Source organism: Mus pahari, chromosome 18 (genome assembly GCF_900095145.1).
Source record: "Mus pahari chromosome 18, PAHARI_EIJ_v1.1, whole genome shotgun sequence".
NCBI lineage: Eukaryota > Metazoa > Chordata > Mammalia > Rodentia > Muridae > Mus > Mus pahari.
In genome coordinates this window covers 23,379,421-23,403,233 of record NC_034607.1, presented here as the reverse complement: position 1 = coordinate 23,403,233, position 23,813 = coordinate 23,379,421, and the positions used below count along the sequence as shown (strand labels likewise).

At 50.8% G+C, this 23,813-nt stretch overlaps 2 protein-coding genes across 2 annotated transcripts; both read left to right on the top strand.

Annotated features, from left to right (window-relative positions):
- The first annotated feature begins 1,071 nt into the window (after nt 1-1,071).
- Arrdc5 (arrestin domain containing 5) lies at nt 1,072-7,327 on the top strand. The gene is made up of 3 exons (XM_021218572.1): nt 1,072-1,360; nt 3,122-3,327; nt 6,774-7,327. The coding sequence occupies exons 1-3, from the start codon at nt 1,108-1,110 to the stop codon at nt 7,290-7,292; spliced, it is 978 nt and encodes a 325-aa protein (XP_021074231.1). The 5' UTR covers nt 1,072-1,107; the 3' UTR covers nt 7,293-7,327.
- Nucleotides 7,328-11,505: 4,178 nt separating this feature from the next.
- On the top strand, nt 11,506-21,939 carry Plin3 (perilipin 3). Its single transcript, XM_021218511.2, has 8 exons — nt 11,506-11,570; nt 14,336-14,418; nt 15,564-15,762; nt 15,913-15,995; nt 17,787-18,084; nt 20,005-20,207; nt 20,752-20,877; nt 21,405-21,939. The coding sequence occupies exons 2-8, from the start codon at nt 14,353-14,355 to the stop codon at nt 21,744-21,746; spliced, it is 1,317 nt and encodes a 438-aa protein (XP_021074170.1). The 5' UTR covers nt 11,506-11,570; nt 14,336-14,352; the 3' UTR covers nt 21,747-21,939.
- Nucleotides 21,940-23,813: the final 1,874 nt, after the last annotated feature.

Genomic DNA, 23,813 nt, shown 5'->3' with positions numbered 1-23,813 from the left:
ATATATATGTATATATTATATATACACACACATATATATACACAGACATATATGTATATATATTATATATACACACATATATATGTATATATATTATATATATACACATATACACACATACACACACACACATATATATTCAAGACCAGACAGACCACAATGAACAGGATTTACCATGGAGCATCAGGATATCTGGTTTAGGCTTTAGTGTCCTGAAACTATATACCTCAGGCTGATCCCAAACTTAGCAGTCTCCTGCTTCACAGTGTTGGAATTAAAGGCATAAGCCCGCAAAATACTAGTTCTTTTACTTTAAGGGTCACACAAAGTTGCCCAGGCCGGCCTTGAACTGTTTTGAGCTTCCTGCATTGGCCTCCTGAGTTGCTGTGGTGACAAGCCTGAAGCTCCAGGCCCAGATGTGCTGTGGATAGCCCTGGGGCTAATTATATTTGATATTAATTCCTTTCTCCTGTGAGTGGTTGAGAACAAAGAATGAGCCAGCACTCAGGTGAGTTCCTGTAAACCTGCTTCCCACCTTAATTTGTAAAATAAAGGAGAGCTGATGATTGGGCAGATAAAAGGGAAGGTGGAGCAGAAGGTAGGAAAGAGAAGAAGGAGAAAATGGAAGAGGGAGAGGATGAAGAGGAGGAGGAAGAAGAAAAGCAGAGCAGAAGCACATGACCTGGAGAAACCACAAGTTCTAAGGGGTCTCATAAGCTGTGGAAGATGGTAGTGTAGCGGTAGATCTGCCCAATCTAGACATACAGCATGTATTCATATGAATTGAGCCGAATTTTCATTGCTGGGGCATATTTGGGAGGAGATTTACTGCAACACAGATTGGAGGGTTCTGTTTTGCTATGTGTCCTAGAATGCTAGAATCAGGACTGGGGTGTGGCTGGTCCTGGAGATGAGGGGAAAGGATCAGGGGTTCAGGGTCATCCTTGGATACAGAAGCAGCTCGGAGCCCAGGCTAGCAGAGCACCGGTCCCCTTTCCGGAACACTGGGTGAAGCAATGTCACAGAGGACCCCACAGCTTCAGAACCCAGGGGGATCTGGGTGACACTCAGGGGAGGGGAGGATGTGTCTCCCCCGCCCAGTCTCCCATGTCTGTGGTGAAGTCCATCGAGGTAGTGCTGCCCCAAGATGCGGTCTACCTGGCCGGCTCGATCGTAGACGGGCAGGTGATCCTCACCCTCAACAGTACCCTCGTGGACCCCGTTGTGACGGTGGAGCTTGTCGGTAGGGGTTACGTTGAGTGGAACGAAGAAATCGGAGAGACCCGTGATTATAGTAGAGATGTTATTTGCAATAATAAGGCAGATTACGTGCATAAAACAAAAACATTCCCAATAAAAGGTAAGCATTTGGCCTGGGGTGGGAAAGTAAACACATCTAATAGTCAATCAACAATCTCATAGGAACATCTCGCGAGTTAGAGGTAGGCAGAGGGAAGTTATGTTAGATAATAACCAGTGTGAAGATGTGAAGGGTTGAGAACCAATCTGGACAGGGATATTCAAAATGAACTCCCAAAGACCCCTGGGAAGTATTGTATTCAGTCTGTAGATGGCTGTGAAGGCCCTCTTAGTCAGCATTCTTATTAGCTTACACGAACTTCTCCCTCTGGTCACAGGAGAAGAGGGGAGGACAGAATGAGGGACAAACGTTCTCAATCCGGCCAACACAACTCTGAGTGCCCTGGGTGCTCCGTCTCCCTCCCAGATTGTGTTATGGAGTGGTTGTGGGTATTCAAAGGATTTCCAACTTTGGTATTTTGTTTTAAAATGGTCTCTCTGTGTAACCCTGGCTGTCTTCTCTGTAGCCCAGGTTGGCCTCGAACTCAGATCTACCTGCCTCTCAGAGGGCTGGGGTTAAAAGTGTGTGCACCACCTCCCCCGTTTTGTTGTTAATATGTTATATTAATTTTTATATGCATGACTATTTTGTCTATGTGTCTGTCTGCCTGTACCATATGTGTGCCTGGTGCCGAAGGAGGTCAGAAAAATGCATCCGATGCTTAGAAACTGGAGTTACAGCTGCTGTGAGCCACCATGTGGATGCTGGCAACTGAACCCAGGTCCTCTTCGAGAGCAACCAGTGCCCTCAATCCTGAGCTGCCTCTCCAGCCTCTTGTCTTGGGTGTAAGAAAAGGTCTTACTCCAAGTGTCAGGGGTGTTGGGTTTGGTTTGGTTTTGTTTTTCATTGAAAGAGCTAACACCCGGGAACAGTAGCACTTTGGAAGCTGAGGCAGGAGGATTCCTGAGAGTTTGGGACCAGTCTATGGCACAGAGCTCTGGGTTCCATCCCCAGAACCATGTAAGCCAGGCGTGCCTGTCACTCAGCACTGGAGACCGAGAGAGGAGAGTGGCTCAGAAGGGCAGGTCGTCCTACACCGGGAGTTCCAAGCCAGCCAAGCTTGTCTTGAAAGACAGCAGCACAACAGAAAAAAAAAAAAAAAAAAAAAAAAAGAGGGAGGGGTTGGCTGGAGAGATGGCTCAGCCTTTAGGAGCACTGGCAGCTCTTCCAGAGGTCCTGAGTTCAATTCCCAGGAACCACATGGTGGCTCGCAATCATTCTATAATGAAATCTGGTACCCTTTTCTTGTGTGCAGGCAAACATGACGGCAGAATAATCTATTAAAAAGAAAGACAGAGAGAGTTTGTAACTTGTGATTCGTTCAACTACTCAGGCATTTATTGAGCACCTACTGCTTTCCAAATGTATGTTAAGTGTTGAACTCACAACACTAAATACAACAGATAATGTTACTAATGTTACAGAAATTGCAGGGGAGGGGGAGGCCATAAAAAGGTCCATGGTAAGCCGGGTGTGGTGGTGCATGCCTTTAATCCCAGCACTTAGGAGGCAGAGGCAGGTGGATTTCTGAGTTCCAGGACAGCCTGATCTACAGAGTGAGTTCCAGATCAGCCAGGGCTACACAGAGAAACCCTGTCTCGGAAAAACAAAAAACAAAACAAAGCAAAAAAAGAAGCGGAGGCAGAGTAGAAGGGTCCAGCTTCCTTAGCTGTCACTCAGTCAATCAACAAGCATGGGGTTGTGGCTAGTGCTTAGGTCTGAATGGTTCTCATGTGTGGCCTCGGTGTGTTTCACTTACAGATAATTGGTTAAGGGCAGGCAGCCACACCTTTGACTTCCATTTCAACTTACCTCCCAGGCTCCCGTCCACCTTCAACAGTAAGATCGGCCACATCTCCTACTTCGTGCAGGCCCTGTGCATGGGCCGGGAGCATGTCCTGGCCAAGAAGAAGCTGTACCTGCTGGTCCAAGGGATTTCTGAATTCCGCCAGCGGAATCTAAGTGAGGTACCCAGGCATCCAGGAGACGGGAATCTTAGGGATGCTGACCCCCGGGCTCCCGGGTGATTCTGCACAGGGTGCCTCAAAGGAGCAGCAGTAGGACTCAGTAGATACAGGGGATTGTTGCCATGCCTGATTATCTGACTTCAATTTTTAGGAGAGAGAAGAAAAAAAAAAAATCAACTCCAGCACTTTGTCCTTGCTGTCCCTCTACCCCGCCCCCATGCATGGGAGCATTCTCCCTTCCCTCCTTCCACTCCCCCCCACACACACAAAATAATTGATCAAAAAAAAATTCTAATAAAAAAAGGTAACTCAGAAATCAGAGCAGGAAGCCAGGTTTGGTGAGTGAGCTCCAGGACAGCCAGGGCTATACAGAGAAACCCTGTCTTAAAAAACCAAAAAAAAAAAAAAAAAAAAAAAAAAAAAAAAAAAAAAAAAAAAAGAAAAGAAATCGGAGCAGGACCCTAGCAGGTGGGATGGCTCTCAACTCTGTGATTTTTACACCTTGGAACATTTGGCCATGTCTTGCAGACAAGTGACTGTTGGGGCCACTCCAGGTACCTAATTCATAATGGAGCTCTTCTACCAACACCCCCAAAACCTGCTAAAAAGCCAAGTGAGGGACATTGGAAGGAAGGGTCAAGGTGGCTTGTCCAAGGACATGAATGGTTGTCACAGTGGGATTGAAGTTACCGGTATGGAGGGCGGAGACTTAGCCCAACACCCTGCATTGCCCAGGACACCTGCAGAGAACAATCTAGTCCTTCCTCAGTGTCTCTGAAAGAACCTTCAGTGACTTGGGCCCAGGTGACATAAGGAGGACCTCCTGGTCGCACAGAGCCTGGATCCTTAGTGGCTCCTCTCTAGGGCCTGTGAGCCTTAAAACAGTGAAGAAGGGGCCTCTGCTCTCCTGGGAAGAAAGGCTCAGCCTCCAGCCTTCAAGCTTGGCATCCCGAACACCGGTTGTGAGGTCGATTTGAAATGACACTGACCAGGGACATCGTTTCATACCCGTAGAGCTAAGCCATGTGAGGCAGTGAGGAGAACCTTGGGTTGGAGGTCCAAGCTCAAATTCCAGTGCCCCCTCTGTCATGTGACTCTATCTCTGTGTGGGAGAAATGGGTACTTCAAACTAGGAGTGGGGACTGAATGACTCAGTGGCAGAGCTGATGGAGAAAGAGAACAGGGTTATATAAGCTCCGGCCTGGCTCAGGCCAGTGACAGAGTCCCCACATAGAGGTTGTCACCTCCACAGCAATGGAAACCTGTGATTCAGTCAACCTAGGGTGGGGGGCTGCTGGGAGGACTCAGGACTTGGAGGGGGGGAGAACCTCAGTCGTCGGGTCATGTACCCTGGCTGCACAGAGCCCAGTGTGAGGGCAGGAAGGCCATGTGTGAACACCCCAGCTTTGTCCGTGTTTGTGGCTGTCAGTTCTTTGAAGTCTGCCAAGGCCCCGGTGCACCCATGACATTTGGACACACAAGAAGGATGCTCAGAGGGGATCTCTCAGTGTAGCAGGCAGAAAGAAATGGCCCATTGTTGAGAAGGCTGGGGAGACACCAGTCAGAGGCTGAGAGTGGAAGATGATGTCAAAAGTTGCCTTTAGCAGCCGGGCATGGTGGCGCACGCCTTTAATCCCAGCACTCGGAAGGCAGAGGCAGGCGGATTTCTGAGTTCGAGGCCAACCTGGTCTACAGAGTGAGTTCCAGGACAGCCAGGGCTACACAGAGAAACCCTGTCTCGAAAAGCCAAACCAAACCAAAACCAAAAAAAAAAAAAAAAAAAAAAAAAGCTGCCTTTATCTTTGACCCTCATCAGCCTTGAGAGGGTAATGCCTGAGCCTGACTGTACTTTTCTTTCTTTCTTTTCCTTTACTTTTACATTTATTTACCTTGGTGGAGGGGCTCCATGTCAATTGTATGAACATCTAGGACAGTTCGTTCGTGGGAATCGGTTCTTTCCTTCTATCATGTGGGGGGATTGAACTCAGGTCTATAGATTTGGTGGCAATAGGGACTCTGGGTCATGACCTATGAGAAAGTTGAAAATGTTAGCATGAACAGGGTATAGCGGTACATTCCTGTCATCTTAGCTCTTTTTTTTTTTTTTTTTTTTTTTTGGTTTTTTTAGACAGGGTTTCTCTCTGTAGTCCTGGCTGTCCTGGAACTCACTTTGTGGACCAGGCTGGACTCGAACTCAGAAATCCGCCTGCCTCTGCCTCCTGAGTGCTGGGATTAAAGGCGTGCGCCACCACACCCAGCTTTCATCTTAGCTCTTGAAAGGCTGCAGCAGGAGGATGGCTGTATGTTAGAGGCCAACTTCAGCTGCCTAGTAAGACCCTGACCACGGTAATAATAGTAATAGAAATAGGCTGGGTTTGGTGGTGCAGATCTTTAACCTCAGTCCTCGGGAGAGAGAGGCAGGGGGTAATCTCTGAGTTCCAGACCATTTTGGTCTACAGAGCAAGTTCCAAAACTTCCAGGATTACACAAACCCTATCTCAAAAAATAAAATTAGATAGATAGATAGATAGATAGATAGATAGATAGATAGATAGATAGATAGATAGATTAAAAAAAACCATAGTGAATTCAGACAGGGAATCACCACTGTACGAATGTAAGGAATATAGGACTAATGCTGGATGTCAGTTCAACATTACTTATTTCCTGGTTTCCTGGGAGCTGAAACTTCCAGCTTTCAAACTAGAAGAACTCAACTCACAAAGCCTCTTAAATGCTCCAAGAAGCATTCTTATATTTTTGGTTGTGAGCCTAGCCTTTAACAGTTGAGCCATCTCTCCGGCTCAAGAAGCATTCTTGATTTTTGTTTGTTTGTTTGTTCGTTCCTTTGAGACAGGGTTTCTCTGTGTAGTCCTGGCTGGTCTATGTAGACCAGCCTGGCCTCGAACTCAGAGATCCCACTGCTTCCACCTCCTGAGCACTGAGATTGAAGGTGTGGTGGCCACACCTGACTGCTTATTTATTTTTTGGTTTGGTTTGGTTTGGTTTGGTTTGGTTTGGTTTGGTTTGGTTGAGAAAGGGTTTCTGGTAGCCCAGGCTAGCCTTGAACTTCCTATGTAGGCAAGGATAAGGTTGGAATGCCTGATCCCCGCCCCTCAGCCTCTACCTGCTGAGTACTGTGATGACAGATGTACCACTGTGACTAACTGGTTTATTTGATGCTGGATTGGGATTGGAAGCCAGAGCCTTGTGTATGCTGGGTGAGTGATCTACCCAATGAGCTGCAGCCATCTCAGTCCCATTCTTTAGCCTAGGCTGTCCCTTCTTTAGCCCAGCTGGCCCTGAACTGACCATTGAGCCTCCTGAGTGCTCCCAGGTCCCTAGGGCTGGAGACACAAACCTGGGCCCCACATTCCCGGCAGTGCCCCCACAGGCCTGCAGGAGAGTCTGTAAGTCTTAGGGGGTCTGTTCTCTTCCCTTTACAGAACCCCCTGTCTGTAGAAGCTGAGAAGAAGGTGTCGTACAACTGCTGCAGTCAGGGCTGGGTGAGCCTGCACGTGCAGATGAGCAAGAACACCTATGTGCCAGGCGAGAAGGTGACATTCACATCAGAGATCCGCAATCACACCGGCAAGTACATCAAGACCGTGGTGTTCGCCCTCTATGCCCACGTGCAGTACGAGGGCTTCACACCAAGTGCCGAGAGGCGCCGGCGGGTAGACAGCAGTGAGCTGCTGCGACAGATGGCCAACGCACGGATTCCGGCCTTCAACAGTACCACAGTGGTTAGTGCCTTCAACCTGCCGCTGGTTCTGTCTGTGAGCAGTGGCTCCCAGGAGAATGAGATCATGAGGACCAGCTATGAGCTTGTAGTCACCATCCACCTCCCTTGGTCCTTATCGACAGTCAAAGCCCGACTCCCCATCATCATCACCAGCACCAGGGAAAGCCAGGCCAACTGCCTCCAGCTGGATGAGCTGCCATCTGAGGACCACATGGTTTGAGTGCCTGCATATTAAATATGAAAAGCTTATTGTAACTCTGAGTTGTCTGCTGGGTCTAGGGCTAGCCTGGGATGTACAAAGCCCTGGGCTCTTTTCCCAGTACAACATAATCCGGATGAGCAAGAACTCATGGGTTTCTGGTAGCCCAGGCTAGCCTTGAACTTCCTATGTAGCCAAGGATAAGGTTGGAATGCCTGATTTCCCCCCCCACACACACACCATATACACCTATCATCCTAGCATCCCAGCACTCCTGGAAGAACAGGAATTCAAGCCAGCCTCAGCTGCTAAGCAAGCTCCAGGCTAGTCTGGGCTATGCAAGACCCAGTCTGAAGGGAACAAAGATGTCTCTAGGGTCTTGGCAGAACAGCCTCTGTGAGCCAAGTTCCCATGGGTTAACTGTCTACATTTATACAGAGAACTCCAAGGTCTTGAGTGTGGTGGCACACCCTTAGCGCCCAGCACTGGGCAGGTCAACGCAGTATGATGAGAGTTTTAAAGTCATTTTTGGCTATACACTGTGTTGTAGGCCAGACTGAGTTATGTGAGACCCTGAGTGCACACTCCACAGCTGCCATCAGCTATGCAGCTAAAGCCTTCCGGAACATTCTGTCTAGCCCTTCAGTTTTCTCAGGGAGTCCCCCTACCCCTCTACCCCTGAGGCTCAGGGACACACACAGGCAAACGTTGGGGACACTTCCTGTGTGGTGGTTGATGGCACCCACCATGCCAGGTGGGCCGATGGGAGAAGACAGCTGGGGCAACCCTGCTTCCTGTCCCCCATGGAGGGGCCCCCTCATTCTCCCTGGCTTCTAACTTCAAAATAACCCCCTTCCCCGGAACCCAAGCCGCTCAGCTGCAACCTCTGTGGGGGGGGGTGTGGGGAACAGAAAACACAGAGAGAGGCAGGTGTGGGAGAACTGTCCACACTGCAAGCCCCAGCCACCAGTGCTGAGCCTACCTCTTCTACTAGCTAGGAAATATGAACTCTGCCATCTACGGCTGGTAGGAGGAGCTCATACCTCTTGTCAATTAGAGGGACCCACGGCTGCCACCCCCACCAGGTCCTAAGTGATGCCTGTGTTCACTTACTGGTTTCAAGGTGGTCACTAGGACAGCAGCACCCGGTCAATCTCCACGCAGGAGACCGGTCTCCATCCAAAGAGATAGCAGGAACAGCTAGTTCCCACCAGTATGACAACATGACCAGGATGTCCTGGTTGCTGGCAGTGCTCTAAGTTGCAGGCCAAGCCAGGACACCCTGACTCAGGCTGCCCTCTGTAGGGACTTTGAGGGCTGAGGTCCCAGAGGGATTGGGTTACAGTCCCCACAGAGCACAGCCCTTGGGCCAGCCAAGATTCTTACACTGAAATCTGCCCACTACCCCGCTTGCTTTAAGTCACCCCAGGAGCCACCAGGCAGCGTGCGGGGTTGGCCCCAGAGCCCAGAGAAACAATGGACCAAGGAGACCTGCTGCATGCCTCTCACAGGACCTGTGGTGGCCAGGAAATGGTGGTCAGAATGTGTTGGCCAGAGAAAGGAACGCAGGTAACTCATGGGCCTGGGAGAAGCCGTGCCAGCCTGGTGGACCATGGGTCTCAGAGCCATGTTCTTCCCCCAAGCCTACCACTACCACCTCACGGGGTACAGCAGCAGCTGGCTGCCACGAGGCTCAGGAGGGTGGGGACGACAGAGGACAGCCAGGTTCTGCATGTTAAATGACCCCCAGCTTCCTGTGGTGAGGGGCAGGACAAAACCTGGTCCACACAGGCCACGTGAGGAAGAGACATGGGTAGCAGCTGGCCATCAGATCACAGAGTCACAGCAAGGGCTTGTGGCTGTTAATTATCCTTCAAATAGTAAGGACACAGACAGAGAGCTCCTGTTCCATCTATCATCTTCCATTGTTTTTCCTGCTCCAATCTCATGGAACTCAGGCCAGCCTCAAAAATCACTGGGTAGCACTTGAACTGATCCCCACGGTCCCCCTGCCTCAGCTCTGGGTGCTGGGGTGACAGGCATGTGCCACATCTGGTGGTACTGGGGGCGGGGAGGGGGGCAGAACCCAAGTTTTGTGTATACTGATTGAGTACTGTGAACCAGCCTCTAATTTCTCCTAAAATTAAAAGAGTGCCTCTTATTCCAACACTGGAAGACCGAGGCAGGGGGATGGCTTCAGTCACTGAGACAAAGAAAAAGTTCTAGCTGGGCAGTGGTGGCACATGCCTTTAATCCCCCAGCACTTGGGAGGCAGAGGCAGTTGGATTTCTGAGTTTGAGGCCAGCCTGGTCTACAGAGTGAGTTCCAGGACAACCAGAGCTACACAGAGAAACCCTGTCTCGAAAAACCAAAAAAAAAAAAAAAAAAAAAAAAAAAAGTAAAAGTTCCTTAGAGGCCAGTGAAATGGAGCAGTGAGAAAGGGAGGAGTGCCTGCTTGGAGCATGAGGCAGAGAAATGACGTCCCGCGTGATCTTTCCTGACCTACACACACACTAGTGGTATATGAGTGCCCCCCTAAATAAATAGATGTAATATATATTTTTAAATTTCCTTAGATTCACTCCCTCCAATATTGTTTTGTTTTTAAGACAGTCACTGTGTAGCTCTGATGGTCCACCTGGTATCCCTCTAAAGTCTTTTTTTTTTTTTAAGATTTATTTATTATATGTAAGTACACTGGAGCTGTCTTCAGACACTCCAGAAGAGGGAGTCAGATCTCCTTACGGATGGTTGTGAGCCACCATGTGGTTCCTGGGATTTGAACTCAGGACCTTCGGAAATGCAGTCGGGTGCTCTTACCCGCTGAGCCATTTCACCAGACCCCCTCTAAAGTCTTTTTTGTTTGTTTGTTTGTTTGTTTGTTTGTTTTTCGAGATAGGGTTTCTCTGTATAGCTCTGACTGTCCTGGAACTCACTTTGTAGGCCAGGCTGGCCTCGAACTCAGAAATCCGTCTGCCTCTGCCTCCCGAGTGCTGCCCTCTAAAGTCTTAATGCTATTCTGCTGGCTTGACTTCCCACTGGTCTCTGAATGCTACCAAGCTGAGAGGGTCCAGACTATGTCCCTGGGGCTACCCTACATGACCTATGTGTACAGCATGTGCCTAATAATTGTCGAATGCCTGTATACACATTCAGTGAGTCATGGGCCAGGCCCAAGGTTAATAGGACATGCCTTCTAAGGCACAGATGGGCCTGGACACCCATCAGGAGCACAGGGAGGGGTGGAGAGCCGTCAAGGTCACAGTAGGGGACACAGAGTGGAGGGGCTCTGCAAAGGAAGAAACGGAGCGTCATTAGGGGCACAGAGGGAAGGGGCACCGTTGGGAGGCATGGAGGGGAGGGGACCGTCGCGAGCAGGGCGCCACCTGGTGGCACCATGCTCCATCCCGCCACTGCCCCTGTGAAGGCAGCATTGTTCACTGGAAGCAGGAAGATAAAGAACTCGGTCTGAGTCAGGGCAGCTTAGAAAAAGAGGAGGGGCCGGGCGGAAGTCTGGAAAGATCTGAGGTAACTCAGTAAGGGTGGGTCCTCTCCAGGCCGGGCTCATATCCGTGCATGCGCAGTTGCAGACGCCTGTGCCCATTTTCACAATCGCACACGTAGTCACACCCTCAACAAAAATACATTCACTTCTTTCTTAGCCCCTGCAGCCGTCTGAAGTTAACACTTGGCTTACAGACCAAGGGGAGAAAGATGATTTAGGGTAGAGAAGAAAAAAAAAAAAAGTCCAGGAAGTATCTTCAGGAAAGGGTTGATCCAGGGGTCCAGGAGCAGAAAGCTGGGTACTGCTCATGGCTGGCAATCTCGGGGCCTCAGTGCCCTCGTCCAGACTTGGGACAAGGAGAGCTTCAAGCAAGTTTTCCTTTAGGACCCAATCAGGGCTGAAGTTCAAGGTGAGTAACCTCCTGGCATTGATTTCCCTGGGTCCCATGGACTTCTAAAAATGTCACTCAACCATTCCTTGGATCTGGAAGCCTCTCTAAGGTCTCTGGAAACATGGGAGGATTCAAGGACCCCAGAATGGCTCTCCCCTTTCCCCTACATCCAGGATCAAGACTCCAGGTCTTTCTGGGACTCAGCTAACGCAGGCAACCTGGGCTGGGTCGCCTTGGATGGGTGGGCGGAACTACGCCATAGGGACCTCTGATTGGCCCTCTGTCCCGTCACTCCAAGGCCCCTCCCTCCAAGGGGATGCACAAGGCCGCTCCGCCCCTCCCGGTAGATCCAAGCTGGACTTGTTAGGGGAGGTTTCCTCGCTTGGACGACCTGAGGACTTTGGTGAGAGCTGTGGGGGCAAGGGGCAGGATCGATCTTGAGGCGCCCTTAGGGAGGAGGGAGAAACGAGGCTTCCTGGGAGGACTCCGGTATCCCAAAATCTCTGCACGCTAGGAAACCCTACTTCTAGAGACTTTAACTTTTACCCAAGGACCCAACTTTTGCAGCGCTTCCAACTCTTGGCCTGGCCACCCTAGGAGCTTAGCGTCCTCGTTAGTGACGGAGTCCCTGAGCGTCAAAAAAGGTGGATTCCACTGTCCTGGGTCCTCAGAATTAGAGTTGTGTTCAAATGCGAGTCCCGTGTGTCCTGGGCTGCGGCTCCTCCCTCCTCCCCGTGATTCTGAGTCTCCTGTCCCCAAGAACAAACAACCCCGCAGGCACAGTCACAAATAGCTTCACCTGCCGTGCACTAACTAGCCCCAGGCCCTGGAGTGTGTAGGGGTAGGGATGAGGGCGGAGTGGTCCTGTATAAAGCCAGGCCTGTTCCACATGAAGCTGTGACCTGCAGTCTTGTCCCCAGCCGAGCCTGGTGCCTCCCTCTCGTGGAATCTCTCAAATTCAGTGTTTTGTTTCTGTCTTGTTAATTGTTTTTTGGAAATAGCCCTACGCTAAACTTAGGGTGGCTTGGAATTTGCCTCCACCCAAAAAATGCTGGGATGACTGATGCTGGCAGAAAGACTCCCTTAACCACTTCTAAGCCTTGGCTACGTGCTGGTTTTTTGGCCCTGGGGGCTTTTCTGGCTTTCTCTGCAGAGAAAGTAATCTTGTGGGCGGGGTGTGTGGGGGAGGGTCAGTTCCAGGCAGCTGGAGCCGGTGTAGCGAGATTAGCTGCCACAAGTGCTCAAAAAGAGCAAAAAGCCCTCGCTTGTCTCCAGCGGCCACCATTGCTTAGGACAGGGAGCTCCTCAGGCTTTGCCACCCACCTTACCGGCGACAGGAAGCCATGACCAGCATCACCTGACTCCCGTGTTGGGAAATCTTTATCACAAACCTAACTGCTGCGGTTTGCCAGACTAGTTTATTGAGCACTCACTATGGCTTAGCTGCCGATTTGAGCACCCTGCAGTCAACGCCAAGCAATCTCAGGAAGCCCAGGCTGGCCTAGAATTCACTGTGTCGTGGAAGATGACCTTGATTTCTAACCTTCCTCAAGTGCTGGGGTGACAGGCATGTGCCATCACATTTGGTGTCTGTGGTTCTGGGGCATCTGGAAGGCCCAGCCCCGGTTTTTAACTGGTTTTTAAACAAGTGAAATCACCTACCTGTCCTAAAATTCAGACACCAGGCTTTTACCACTGTGTGAACCCGGTCCTTAGCCCATCAAGCTTCCTGATCTAACATCTATGTAAAGACAAGTAGACTCGGGCTGTAGTGATGATTCCGCAGTTAAGGGCACTTACTGCTCCCGCAAAGGACCCAGGTTCAGTTCTCAGCACCAGCTTCGGGCTCCTTACTTAACCTAACTCCAGCTGCAGGGGTCTGACGCTCTCCTGAAATCTCTGGCCTCTGCATGCACATAAACAAAACTAAAACGTAGATCTTTATAAGACTTTGGTTTTGTTTTGTTTTTTTCCGAGACAGGGTTTCTCTGTATAGCCCTGGCTGTCCTGGAACTCACTTTGTAGACCAGGCTGGCCTCGAACTCAGAGATCCACCTGCCTCTGCCTCCCCAGTGCTGGGATTAAAGAGATCTTTATAAGATTTATTACATTTGTTTATTTTTGCTTTATGTTTTGTTGTGACTGGGTCTCACTCTGTAGACCAGGCTGGCCTGGGACTCACAGAGACCCTCCTGCTTCTACTCCCAAGTGCTGGGATTAAAGGCGCGCACTGTCACCCCTGGCTTAATTTATTTTGAGTTGTGTGTATGGCTGTGTGAATGTGGTGCCCATAGAGACCACGTGTCTTTGAGCTTGAGTTACAGGTAGTTGTGAACCCGTGCTATGGGTGCTAGGAGGAATCAAACTCAGGTCCTCTGAGAGAGCAGTTCATGCTTTGTGCCTCCTGAGCCATCTTCCTAACTCCCAGAATACTCTTTAAGGAGAGAGAAAGAGAATCTTGGGTGTTTCAGACATTTGCCTCTGAACTTCTTGGCTTGAGAAAGAGCGGTCTCTGTCTTAACTTGAACACACAGGGACATCTGTTAGGTTTTTGTTTTTGTTTCTAAGTCCCCTTCTGCCGGGACTATTGTCCCTATTGTCATGTTGAGACCCACAAATGGGCACAGCTGTGGGAACAGTGTCAACTGTCTGGTCACATGGAAGAAGGCAGTGACTGAGGAAACAGTACCCTTGAGAGAGGTGTAGGACCTGACCTTAATGGATGGCAGAAGTGAGCCTTAAAGGGACAAGTCTGCCGGACGGACGGACGTGGCCTAGGACCCTGTCACAACCACCCAGAGTTAGGGGTTCTAAAGGTATAATCAGGAATGGAGCCCCTGCTTAGAATCTCCCCTACCCCATTAGAGTCTGAGGAGTGTGGCTAGGGGTGGATTCCTACCTAGAACCTCCCCCCCATGAGGGGGCTGGGGTGTGGCCAAAGGCGCTGCTTGGTTGAGTGTGCCTGAGGAACTGGGTTGGCTCTCCTCCCGCATCAGCGGTTGGGGCGGAACTAGGGTGAGCTAGGCCCCACCTTGGACCTTCTGAATTGATGACTGGGCTCTGAAAGGGCTGGAGGTTCACAGGTCAGCTGTGCTGCTTCCTGTGGTCCTGGCTTTCCCTGAAGAGAGAGGGAGGGCTGGTTGTCACTGGACTGTCTTCTGCCCACAGCAACTGCTGCTGAGACCATGGCTAGCAATGGGACAGATGCGCCTGCCGAAGCTCACGTTGCTATGGAGGAACCCGTTGTGCAGGTGAGGGGTCTGAGCTTCAGGGAGCCCTGGGCTCCTGAGTTCTGTGGCAGCCTGCTGGGGGCTGGAAGGGGCTAGCCAGGGCGGGGGTTAGGAGGTCTTCCCCCCTCCTTCCTTTTCTCCCTCTCTTTTTTTTTTCTTTTTATTTTGGACAAAATCTTGGTATGTAGTCTAGGCTAGTGTGGAACTCGTAGAGATCCCCTATGTCTGTCTTGTGAATGCTATAGATTAAACCCCTAGATCCAGCCCTTCATTTATTCTTTGCTTTCAATACAGAGTCTCATGTAGCACAGCCTCAGACCCACTAGATGGCTGAGGATGACTTTGAACCCCTGATCCTCTAGCCTATACCTCCTGAGTGCTAGAATGAGTGCTCACATGCACTTACTCTATCATTCTCTTTCTGTTTCTCTCCCCTCTTTCTCTCTCTCCCCACTGTCTCTCTGAGACAGTGTCATTTAGCTCAGGCTGAATTCCAATTCATTGTGTAGCCCAGGGCATCAAAGTCACCATAGAACCCTTGAGGTCCCAGCCTGTGCTGGATGACATCATGCGCCATTTTCCTTGGTTTCTAGGGTTGGGAATGGAACCAAAGGCCTGTTAGGTGGTTGGCTACTGCTTTGACAAAAACACAGTTCTTCAGACAAGCATGATGTAGCTTGCAGAGGTAGGCAAATCTCTGAGTTCCAGGCCAGCGTGGTCTACACAGTGAGACCCAGTCTCAAAAATACAGGAGGAAGGGGCTGGTGATGTGGCTCAGTGGGTAAGAGCACCCGACTGTTCTTCCGAAGATCCGGAGTTCAAATCCCAGCAACCACATGGTGGCTCATAACCATCTGTAACAAGATCTGACGCCCTCTTCTGGAGTGTCTCAAGACAGCTACAGTGTACTTACATATAATAAATAAATAAATCTTAAAAAAAAGAGAGAGAGAGAGAAAATACAGGAGGAAAACCAAAAAAATGGGATTCCTCACTCACTGCACTTTCCGACACTGGGTGGTCAGCCTCATGCTGGAACCTTCAGCTTCCTGCTTTGTGCAACTGTTGGTCCTAGGAGTGGTGTAGTCCAGCTGATCTATTCCCAAAAAATAAAAGCATGCCAGTGGGCACCTTGAGCTTCTCACCTGGTCCCCTGCCCTCCACAGCCCAGCGTGGTGGACCGTGTTGCTGGCCTGCCTCTTGTCAGTTCCACGTGTGGGATGGTGAGCGCCGCCTACACCTCCACCAAGGAGAACTACCCCCACGTCAGGACTGTGTGCAACGTGGCCGAGAAAGGCGTCAAGACCCTCACCACGGCCGCGGTCAGCACGGCACAGCCCATCCTGTCCAAGCTGGAGCCCCAGAGTGAGTTGAGGACCCCAAGGTGTGGAGAATGCCCCTCACTTGGAAGGAATCACCCCCATTTCTGATCTCCCAATTCCCTGAAACCAGTCCTGGGCGGCTGTCCCCCACCTTTGAGGACAGTCACAGTGAACGTGTGTTTTCTCCCCACAGTTGCGACGGCCAGCGAGTATGCACACCGAGGGCTGGACAGACTGCAGGAAAGCCTGCCCATCCTCCAGCAGCCGACTGAGAAGGTTAGTGCTGAGTCAGTTGATTCTGTCTTGAGGCCGTGTCTGGACCTGCCAAGTCCTGCTGCACGCACAGCACACGGCACATGTGACAGTCCTCACCATCCTCGCCTGTACTGGGCAAGAAGGTCTTTAAGGTTGGCCACATTCAGTCAGAATACCCTCCGGATCCCACCGAAACCAGAGCAAAGGCACACTGGGGGCTGTCATCTGGGTCTGGCCCCTCAAGTACTATGCACAGTTTAGATTGTGGTCCACATCCTTAGAAACGGCGTTGTAAGCCTTTGGAAGGGAACCTAAACCCAAGAAGACAGGATGCAGATACAACAGATGCACACATGGGATTCTGCCCTATGACTTTTACATGCGCTGTTCCAGAAACTCAGCTTTCTGATCTGTAGAACCTCCATTAACCAAACCCAGTGAATAACTGGACAGCCAGTAGGGTATTTTCTTGACAGGGTCTTACTGAAATAGCCCAGGTTGCTTGAATGCTGACCACACTTCAGCTCTCATGGGAGGGGGGGGCACCCCTGATCACACCCCCAGCTCTTGACTGAAGAATTCTAGGCAACACTCCAATTCTGGTCATACCCAGTCCCTCACTGGGGGCTCTGTGCAGGAACTCCACCCCTGACCATGCCTCCAGCCTCTCTCAGGGATTCTAGGCAGGGGCTCCACCTAGACCCCATCCTATCTGGTCTCTGAATCAAAGGCTGGGTGGCTACTTTGCTATGGGAACACATTTTGTTTTCATGTTCTTGTAGGCTAGGCCCCTACCCTATACTCCTGTATACGATGCCCAGGAACAGTTTCAATACCTGGACAAGAGGACATTCTGAATTTGATGGCATCTGGATGACCTGAGGCCCGAGGCAGCCGGAGGCCTCCCAGCAGGCCTTTCTCTCTCCCAACACAGACCTGCTTTAAAGTGTCTTCACAGTAGTACTCACATTATAGGAGTTCAGGGTCAGGTTCTCTACACTCGTGAGGTAGAGCCTATACAGAGACTCTGAGCCTGGGATTTGGGAAGGTCTCTTTACCCAAGCCACAGGGGATCAGGGTGTGGCCACCATGGCATTTGAGCCTGGGCTGTTACATAGACTGCAGCTACATAGTGAGTTTAGGGTTGGAGCCAGCCTGGGATACATAAGCCCCTATGTCAAGAATAACTAGGGCCAACATTGCTCAATGAGTAAAGGCGACTGCAGCCAAGCCTGAGGACCAGAGTTCAATCCCCAGGACCCACAAAACAGGAGTTTTCCTCTGAACCTCACACATGTGCTGTGGCACATAAGAAATTTAAATTATTTACTTAATTCCCTAATTAATCAATTAGAGGCTGGTGAAATGGTTCAGTGGTCAAGGCTGTTTGCTCTTCTTCCATAGGACCTGAGTTCTGTTCCCATCACCCATTTTAGGTAGCTCACTGCCTGTAACTCCAGCTGGCCTCTGAGGGCACCTGCACACAGAACATACATCTATATAGTTGTATAAACTTAAACAAAAATGTCTTTTTAAAAGTTTTTTAGCTAACTGGGTAGGACACAGACTCATCCAGGAACAAAATAAATAATAACCAAATAAAATAAAAACCAAAAACCACAGAGAGGTTGAGTGATGGCTGTCCTGGATCTTGCTCTGTGGTCCTGGCTGCTCTGCGGCACTGGGATTAAAGGCGTGCACCCTAATCCTAGCTATGAAGTCTTCTTACCCACACAAGGCTAGGATGACCCCATGGCCTGTCTGAGTCGGGTACCCTGGTGTGGAAGGACGCCGATGTGTCCCCTCCTGCAGGTTTTGGCGGATACGAAGGAACTGGTGTCATCTACAGTGTCTGGGGCTCGAGAAATGGTATCCAGCTCAGTGTCTAGTGCGAAGGAAACGGTGGCCACCCGGGTCACAGGAGCGGTGGATGTGACCCTCGGGGCTGTGCAGAACAGCGTGGACAAGACCAAGTCGGCAATGACCAGCGGCGTCCAGTCAGTCATGGGCTCACGTGTGGGACAGATGGTGATGAGCGGAGTGGACAGAGTGCTTGTGAAATCAGAGGCCTGGGCGGACAATCGCCTGCCCCTGACAGATGCGGAGCTAGGTGAGTATCCTGACCCTGGGCCCTCTGGCCTCCAGCCTGGCTCACCTCCTGCCTCAGTGCGTAGGCTTGGTATTCCCCACAACAGTCTCTGAGAGGGCTCTCTCCTCTGCCCATAGCCCTCCAAGTCCTCTGGTGGAATCTTTCCATCCACCATGGAGGTCCTAGAGATCAAACTCAGTCAGGCTTTCCAACAAGTACCTTTAGCCATCTTTCAAGTGCTGGTGTAGACCATCACGCCAGCTTCTATAGAGGTCTCTATTCCTCATGGTTGGCCGTGGGCATGCAGCTCTACAGCTTCAGTGTGGTAAAACACTCACTCCCAGCCTGCAGTGACTCTCTGTGGGGGCGGGTGGGGGGCAGCGGAGCTGGCTGCTGCACCTCTGCAGCTTCCCCATAGATGGCAGGAGACGCCACCAGCCTGGGAGAGGGTGGGGTGCACGGTGAGAAAGTAGGAAGGTGCGCCAAAAGTTGGAGGGGGCATGCATAAAGAGGAACCAAGACTCTGTGGGGGTGTCTCTCATCTGAGCAGCCTTGATTTTAACCACTGCCCTCCCAGAGGCATCCCTGGCTGTCCTATAGGACCTAGGTGGCTTGTCGGTGGAGAATAGTAGAGCCATGTGGGACCTAGCTTTGAAACCCAAGCAAGGTGGCCTGTGCCTGTGATCCCAGGAAGGAAGGGCTGAGGTGAGAAGGTGAGAAGTTCTAGGCCACCCTAGGCTACGTAGGAAGACCCTGTCTCACAACACAATCGACTTCAGAGTGGGGCTATGGTTCAGTGGGTAAAGTGGTCACTTAGCACACACCAGGTCCTCAATTCCATCCCCGGCACAGCAGCCAGGTGTGGTGTGTACCAGTCCCCTGGCACTCAGGAAGTGGATGCAGGAGGACCGGAAGTTGGAGGCTACCCCCCCCCTTGCCCATTTCAGTTCAGGCCAGTTGAGCTGCCTGCCTGTTCCTCCCGGTGTCCTGCCAACTTTCCGTCCATGGCTTGCTGTCTTTGCCTTGGCTTGGAGCACAAAGCCCCTTTCACTCTCCCAGATGCGGTCCCAGCTTCCAGGAGAACGGCCACACACCAGCTGGCCCGAAAATGTACCATAGAAAGAGAAGAGGGGAATTTTTTTCTTTTCCTTCAAAATACAGAATTTTACCTGGCATGATGGCACACATCTTTAATCCCAGTATTCGGGAGACAGAGGCAGGCAGATGTCTATGAGTTTGAATCCAACCTAGGTTACATAGTGAGACCCTGTCTCAAAAACCACACCAAACAAAAAGCCCTAGGATTTGACTTTTTGTCTCTGAACTTCTCAGCGGCCTCTCAATTGAATGTGGCGCAGAGGCCACAGCTGCGTCTGTCTGTCCCAGCCAGTCTTCCTCCTGCTTTTTGAAACAGCGAGTGCATCAGTGACCTAGGACTCTGACATGGCTAGGCTGGCCGGCCAGGTGGCTCTAGGAGTCTATCCTCCTGTCTTCACCACCTGCTTTTCAATATTTTAAAATCTATTTCATTTTAATGATATGAGGTATGTATGCTTGTGCTAGGTGTGCACGGGGCAGCCAGAACATGACTTCTGGTAGTTGGTTCTCTCCCTACCGTGGGATCCACGGGTTGAACTTGGGTCATGAAGCTTGGCAGCAAGCACCTTGGTCTGCTCAGCCATTTTGCGGGCCCATCTTTTGTTTTCTAGTCCCGTAGTCCCGAGGATGAATCAGCTTCCAGATAGCTGCTCTACTACTGAGCCACACCACCGTCAGCCCTCTTTTTGCATTTTATTCCGAGACAGGGTCTCCTGTAGCTTGGGTTGCCAGAGACTTGCAATCCTCCCACCTTTCCTCAGCTTCCCAACTGCCTGGCGTGTGGCGTGGCGTGGCGTGGCGTGGCGTGGGTAGTATGAGCACTCTCTCCCTCTGTCCCTGCAGCCCTGATTGCAACGCCCCTGGAGGACTCGGACATGGCCTCCTCACTGCAGCAGCAGCGACAGGAGCAGAACTACTTTGTCCGGTTGGGCTCGCTATCCGAGAGGCTGCGCAATCACGCCTATGAACACTCCCTCGGCAAGCTGCAGAACGCCAGGCAGAATGCGCAGGAGACGCTGCAGCAGCTCACACGCGTGCTGGGCCTGGTGAGCCTCCTCGGTGTGGGTGTGGCTGCAGCTGGGGCCTCCTTCCTGCAGCTCTGCTCTTGACTGAGCAGAGATCTCACCCAGTAGCAGGTGGGCTGGGCTGGGTCCACTGGGCTGACTTCCTCCACACTGAAGTGTATCGGTCAGCTCAGGCCGTGTAACAAAGTTCTAGAGTATGTGAGGCCTTTTTCTCTACCTGGCTGGATAGGGGGGGTGCTGGTCGCTGCTGGGTCACTAGGCCAGCAAGAGCAGCTAAGGCACATGCATAGTATTCCAGCTTGTTCATGTGAAGCCGATGTGGTTGGCGGTCGAGCAGGGTCTAACCTCGGCACTGCCGAAGGAGAAAAATAAAAGCGTGTATCTCCTTGGTGTATGCCTGTCATTCAGGCAGAGGCCAGCCTGGTCTCCATAGTGAATTCCAGGCTAGCCAGAAAAGGAAAACAGTGTAAATGAAGAGCCTCCCCCCATCCCTGCAGTGTTGGGCTGGAACCCAGATTCTGGGACTTGTTCTTCCTCTGATAGGGCCCCTTTCTCTGTGCTGCAGATGGAATCGGTGAAACAGGGCGTGGACCAGAGGCTGGGGGAGGGGCAGGAGAAGCTGCACCAGATGTGGCTCAGCTGGAACCAGAAGACCCCACAGGATGCTGAAAAGGACCCAGCTAAGCCAGAGGTACCTACTGGGGCCCCGGCATCCCCATGTGAGTGCCCATGCCCTCCCTGTTCAGCATAACTCATGCTTCCTGTCCCCAGGGCAACCACAGAAACCATGACAGGATTCTCTTTTGTTTTGGCTTTGGTTTTTAATTTTTGCATTTTTATTAGTGTTACTGGGGTAAGGTGGTGGTTTTGGCTTGGCCTTAAGATAACAGCTGTGAGCCCAGCACCACATCTGGCCTCCCAGTATCCATATTGTGGTTTCATTTGGGGTTTATAATTTTTTGGTTTTTGTTTTGTTTTGTTTTTAACTTTCCGCTGTTTGGCTTTTGATTGCCCCGCCCCAATGGCTTTCCTGTCTGATTAGTCTAGATTCCAGGCATCTTCCAGCGTCTCTCTGTAAACCTTACCTATTCTGAAAAGGTTATGGGAGTCTGTCTTCCAGTTCCAAACTCAGAGAGCCAAATTCCTGTCCTCCAGGCTGGGCTCTGCACCCTACTGGCCCTCAACGCCCTCACCCCACCCCAACCTCCCCTCTTCCAGCAGGTGGAAGCCCGGGCACTCAGCATGTTCAGGGGCATCACCCAGCAGCTGCAGAACATGTGTGTGGCCCTGGGGGCCAGCATCCAGGGCCTGCCCAGCCACGTCAGGGAGCAGGTCCAGCAGGCCCGCAGCCAGGTGAACGACCTTCAGGCCACCTTCTCCGGCATCCACTCCTTCCAGGACCTCTCAGCCAGCGTTCTTGCCCAAACTCGGGAGCGCATAGCCAGAGCCCGGGAGGCCCTTGACAACACTGTGGAGTACGTGGCCCAGAACCCTCCAGCCATGTGGCTGGTGGGCCCCTTCGCTCCTGGAATCACAGAGAAAGCCCCTGAAGAGAAATAGGGAGAAGGATCAGGGCCAACATCTTGACTGCTTTTCCCAACAGTCCTATTGCACAACAGGTCCTCCCCTACTCTGAATCTGAATGAGACATGTGTTTAACCTATTCCCATCAGTCTTTTAAAGCAAATTTTTTTCTAGAATGTTCCAGGTGGTAGAAAGATCCAGAACATTCTAGAAAAAAAAAATTTTTTTTCTTAAAAAAATGAGGGTAATGAGTAGTAATAACACAAGTCTGTCATCCTGTGTCAGCACTGTGGTATAGAGGCAGGAGGGTCACAGGTTCAAAGCCTGGCTGCCACATAGCAAATTCTGTGATAGTCTAAGCTACATAAGACCTTGTCTTGGAGTAAATCAGGCATAGTGCTTTTCCACTCCAGTTTCTTTCCTACATCATGACCCACAATACCAAGAGCTTTTCTAACAGACCCTGATACCTGGTCCAAGAACCCATCAACTGTGACAGGATAGACAGCTGGGATGTTGCAGTTGCTTCAGATGAGAAAGTGACTGAGGGCCGAGTACACTGTTCCTCGAATCCTGGGGCTCAATATTGCCTTAATAAATCTCACATGCATCAGAGGCCAAGTGGATGGGGTATAGGTGTTGCCTTTCTAGCGGCTGAGCTGCCCCGACATCCCTAGAGACCTTCTTCCTTCCTTCTGTCTCTACTTTATGTGCAGTGCAAGTCTTCCCACTTTGTTGGAAGTGACCACTTGTGGCCATGTGTGGACGGCAGGAAGGACCTGCTACTTACTTACTTTCCCTCTGTCTCTGTATGGAGAAGGGTCAGTGTGACAAACTGAACCTGCCAAATATGCCCACAGTCTGTCCCCCCCCCCCCCGATCTCAAGGTCATCCCAACTCAGAAGGTGGGTAGCACGAGGATCAGGAGTTCAAGGACATCCTTGACTACCTAGTAAGTTTGAAACTAACCTGGGCTACTTTGAGGCTATGTCTCAAGACGGGAAAACTCGGGGCAGGAGAGACGGCTGCTGTGGTAACGCGCGGAGTTGTTTGGGTTTGTGGTAGAAGCTGAGAAAACTCACTTCAGAGACAGAAGCTTTAAAAATAAAAGCTTCGGGCCGGGCGTGGTGGCGCACGCCTCTAATCCCAGCACTCGGGAGGCAGGGGCAGGCGGATTTCTGAGTTCGAGGCCAGCCTGGTCTACAGAGTAAGTTCCCGGACAGCCAGGGCTACACAGAGAAACCCTGTCTCGAAAAAAATAAATAAATAGAATAGAATAGAATAAAAAAAATAAAAGCTTCATTTTCTGCACTGGCAGGGAGGTGGCCAGTTGGGGATCTGAACCCTGAAGAGAGACTGCACAACCTTTTTATAGGATGGGAACACAAAACAAAGGGGGACCTGGGTACTAACCAGTCATATTTTGACACAAAGGGTTAAACAAGGAAGTTAACATTGGTGACTGGGCCTTATCTGGGTCACCTGGTTTCAGGGTCCTTGAGTCAGCTTTTATAGCCTTGTCCCCTCCTGGACTCTGACCTGGAATCCAGAGTGATAAAGGAACAAAGGAATGGGTGAGCTGCAGGAGTCAGTTAAATCAAGACAAACACACTGACGACTTGTGTGCCTTAGTTTGAATAACCGCATCTTCCTTCTTTACATCCTTTACTGGTTAACAGACAAACATAAATCCTCTAAGCAGGATAGGAGTTGTATTCTGGGGCCTGGGAACATGAACTCAGTTTTGACCCTGCCAGCAAGATAGAACTTAGTTTCTGAGATGGCTGGACTCAGGAAATTGTCTCCTAAAGATGTAACCAAGAGCAAGCACTTGATGTCAATCTCCAGCTTCCACAAATATGTGCACACATGTAAGCATGAAAAAGGAAAAGTCCTTCTGATACCTGCCTTGGGGAAATGAGTGGCCAGTCTGGGAGAGATTGAGTTCAGTGATGTGAGGCAGACACTCCTGCCTAGACTCCCCATCAAGAGGGTGGGGGTGGCTCATTTGTGCACCTCACTTTCCAGTCATAGTCCTCTGGAAACTGCTGCTTTTCTATTTCCACAATTTAGTTTTATCAGTTTTAAAACATGCCATGGGGC

Bases quoted from the DNA above. Each gene is read 5' to 3' on its own strand.
- Plin3 (XM_021218511.2), top strand. From the start codon at position 14,353: ATGGCTAGCAATGGGACAGATGCGCCTGCCGAAGCTCACGTTGCTATG. The intron at 15,996-17,786 runs GTTAGTGCTGAG...CCCCTCCTGCAG, and splicing joins TCCAGCAGCCGACTGAGAAG to GTTTTGGCGGATACGAAGGA. The intron at 18,085-20,004 runs GTGAGTATCCTG...CTGTCCCTGCAG, and splicing joins CCTGACAGATGCGGAGCTAG to CCCTGATTGCAACGCCCCTG.
- Arrdc5 (XM_021218572.1), top strand. From the start codon at position 1,108: ATGTCTGTGGTGAAGTCCATCGAGGTAGTGCTGCCCCAAGATGCGGTC. The intron at 1,361-3,121 runs GTAAGCATTTGG...TTTCACTTACAG, and splicing joins AAAAACATTCCCAATAAAAG to ATAATTGGTTAAGGGCAGGC. The intron at 3,328-6,773 runs GTACCCAGGCAT...TTCCCTTTACAG, and splicing joins GCCAGCGGAATCTAAGTGAG to AACCCCCTGTCTGTAGAAGC.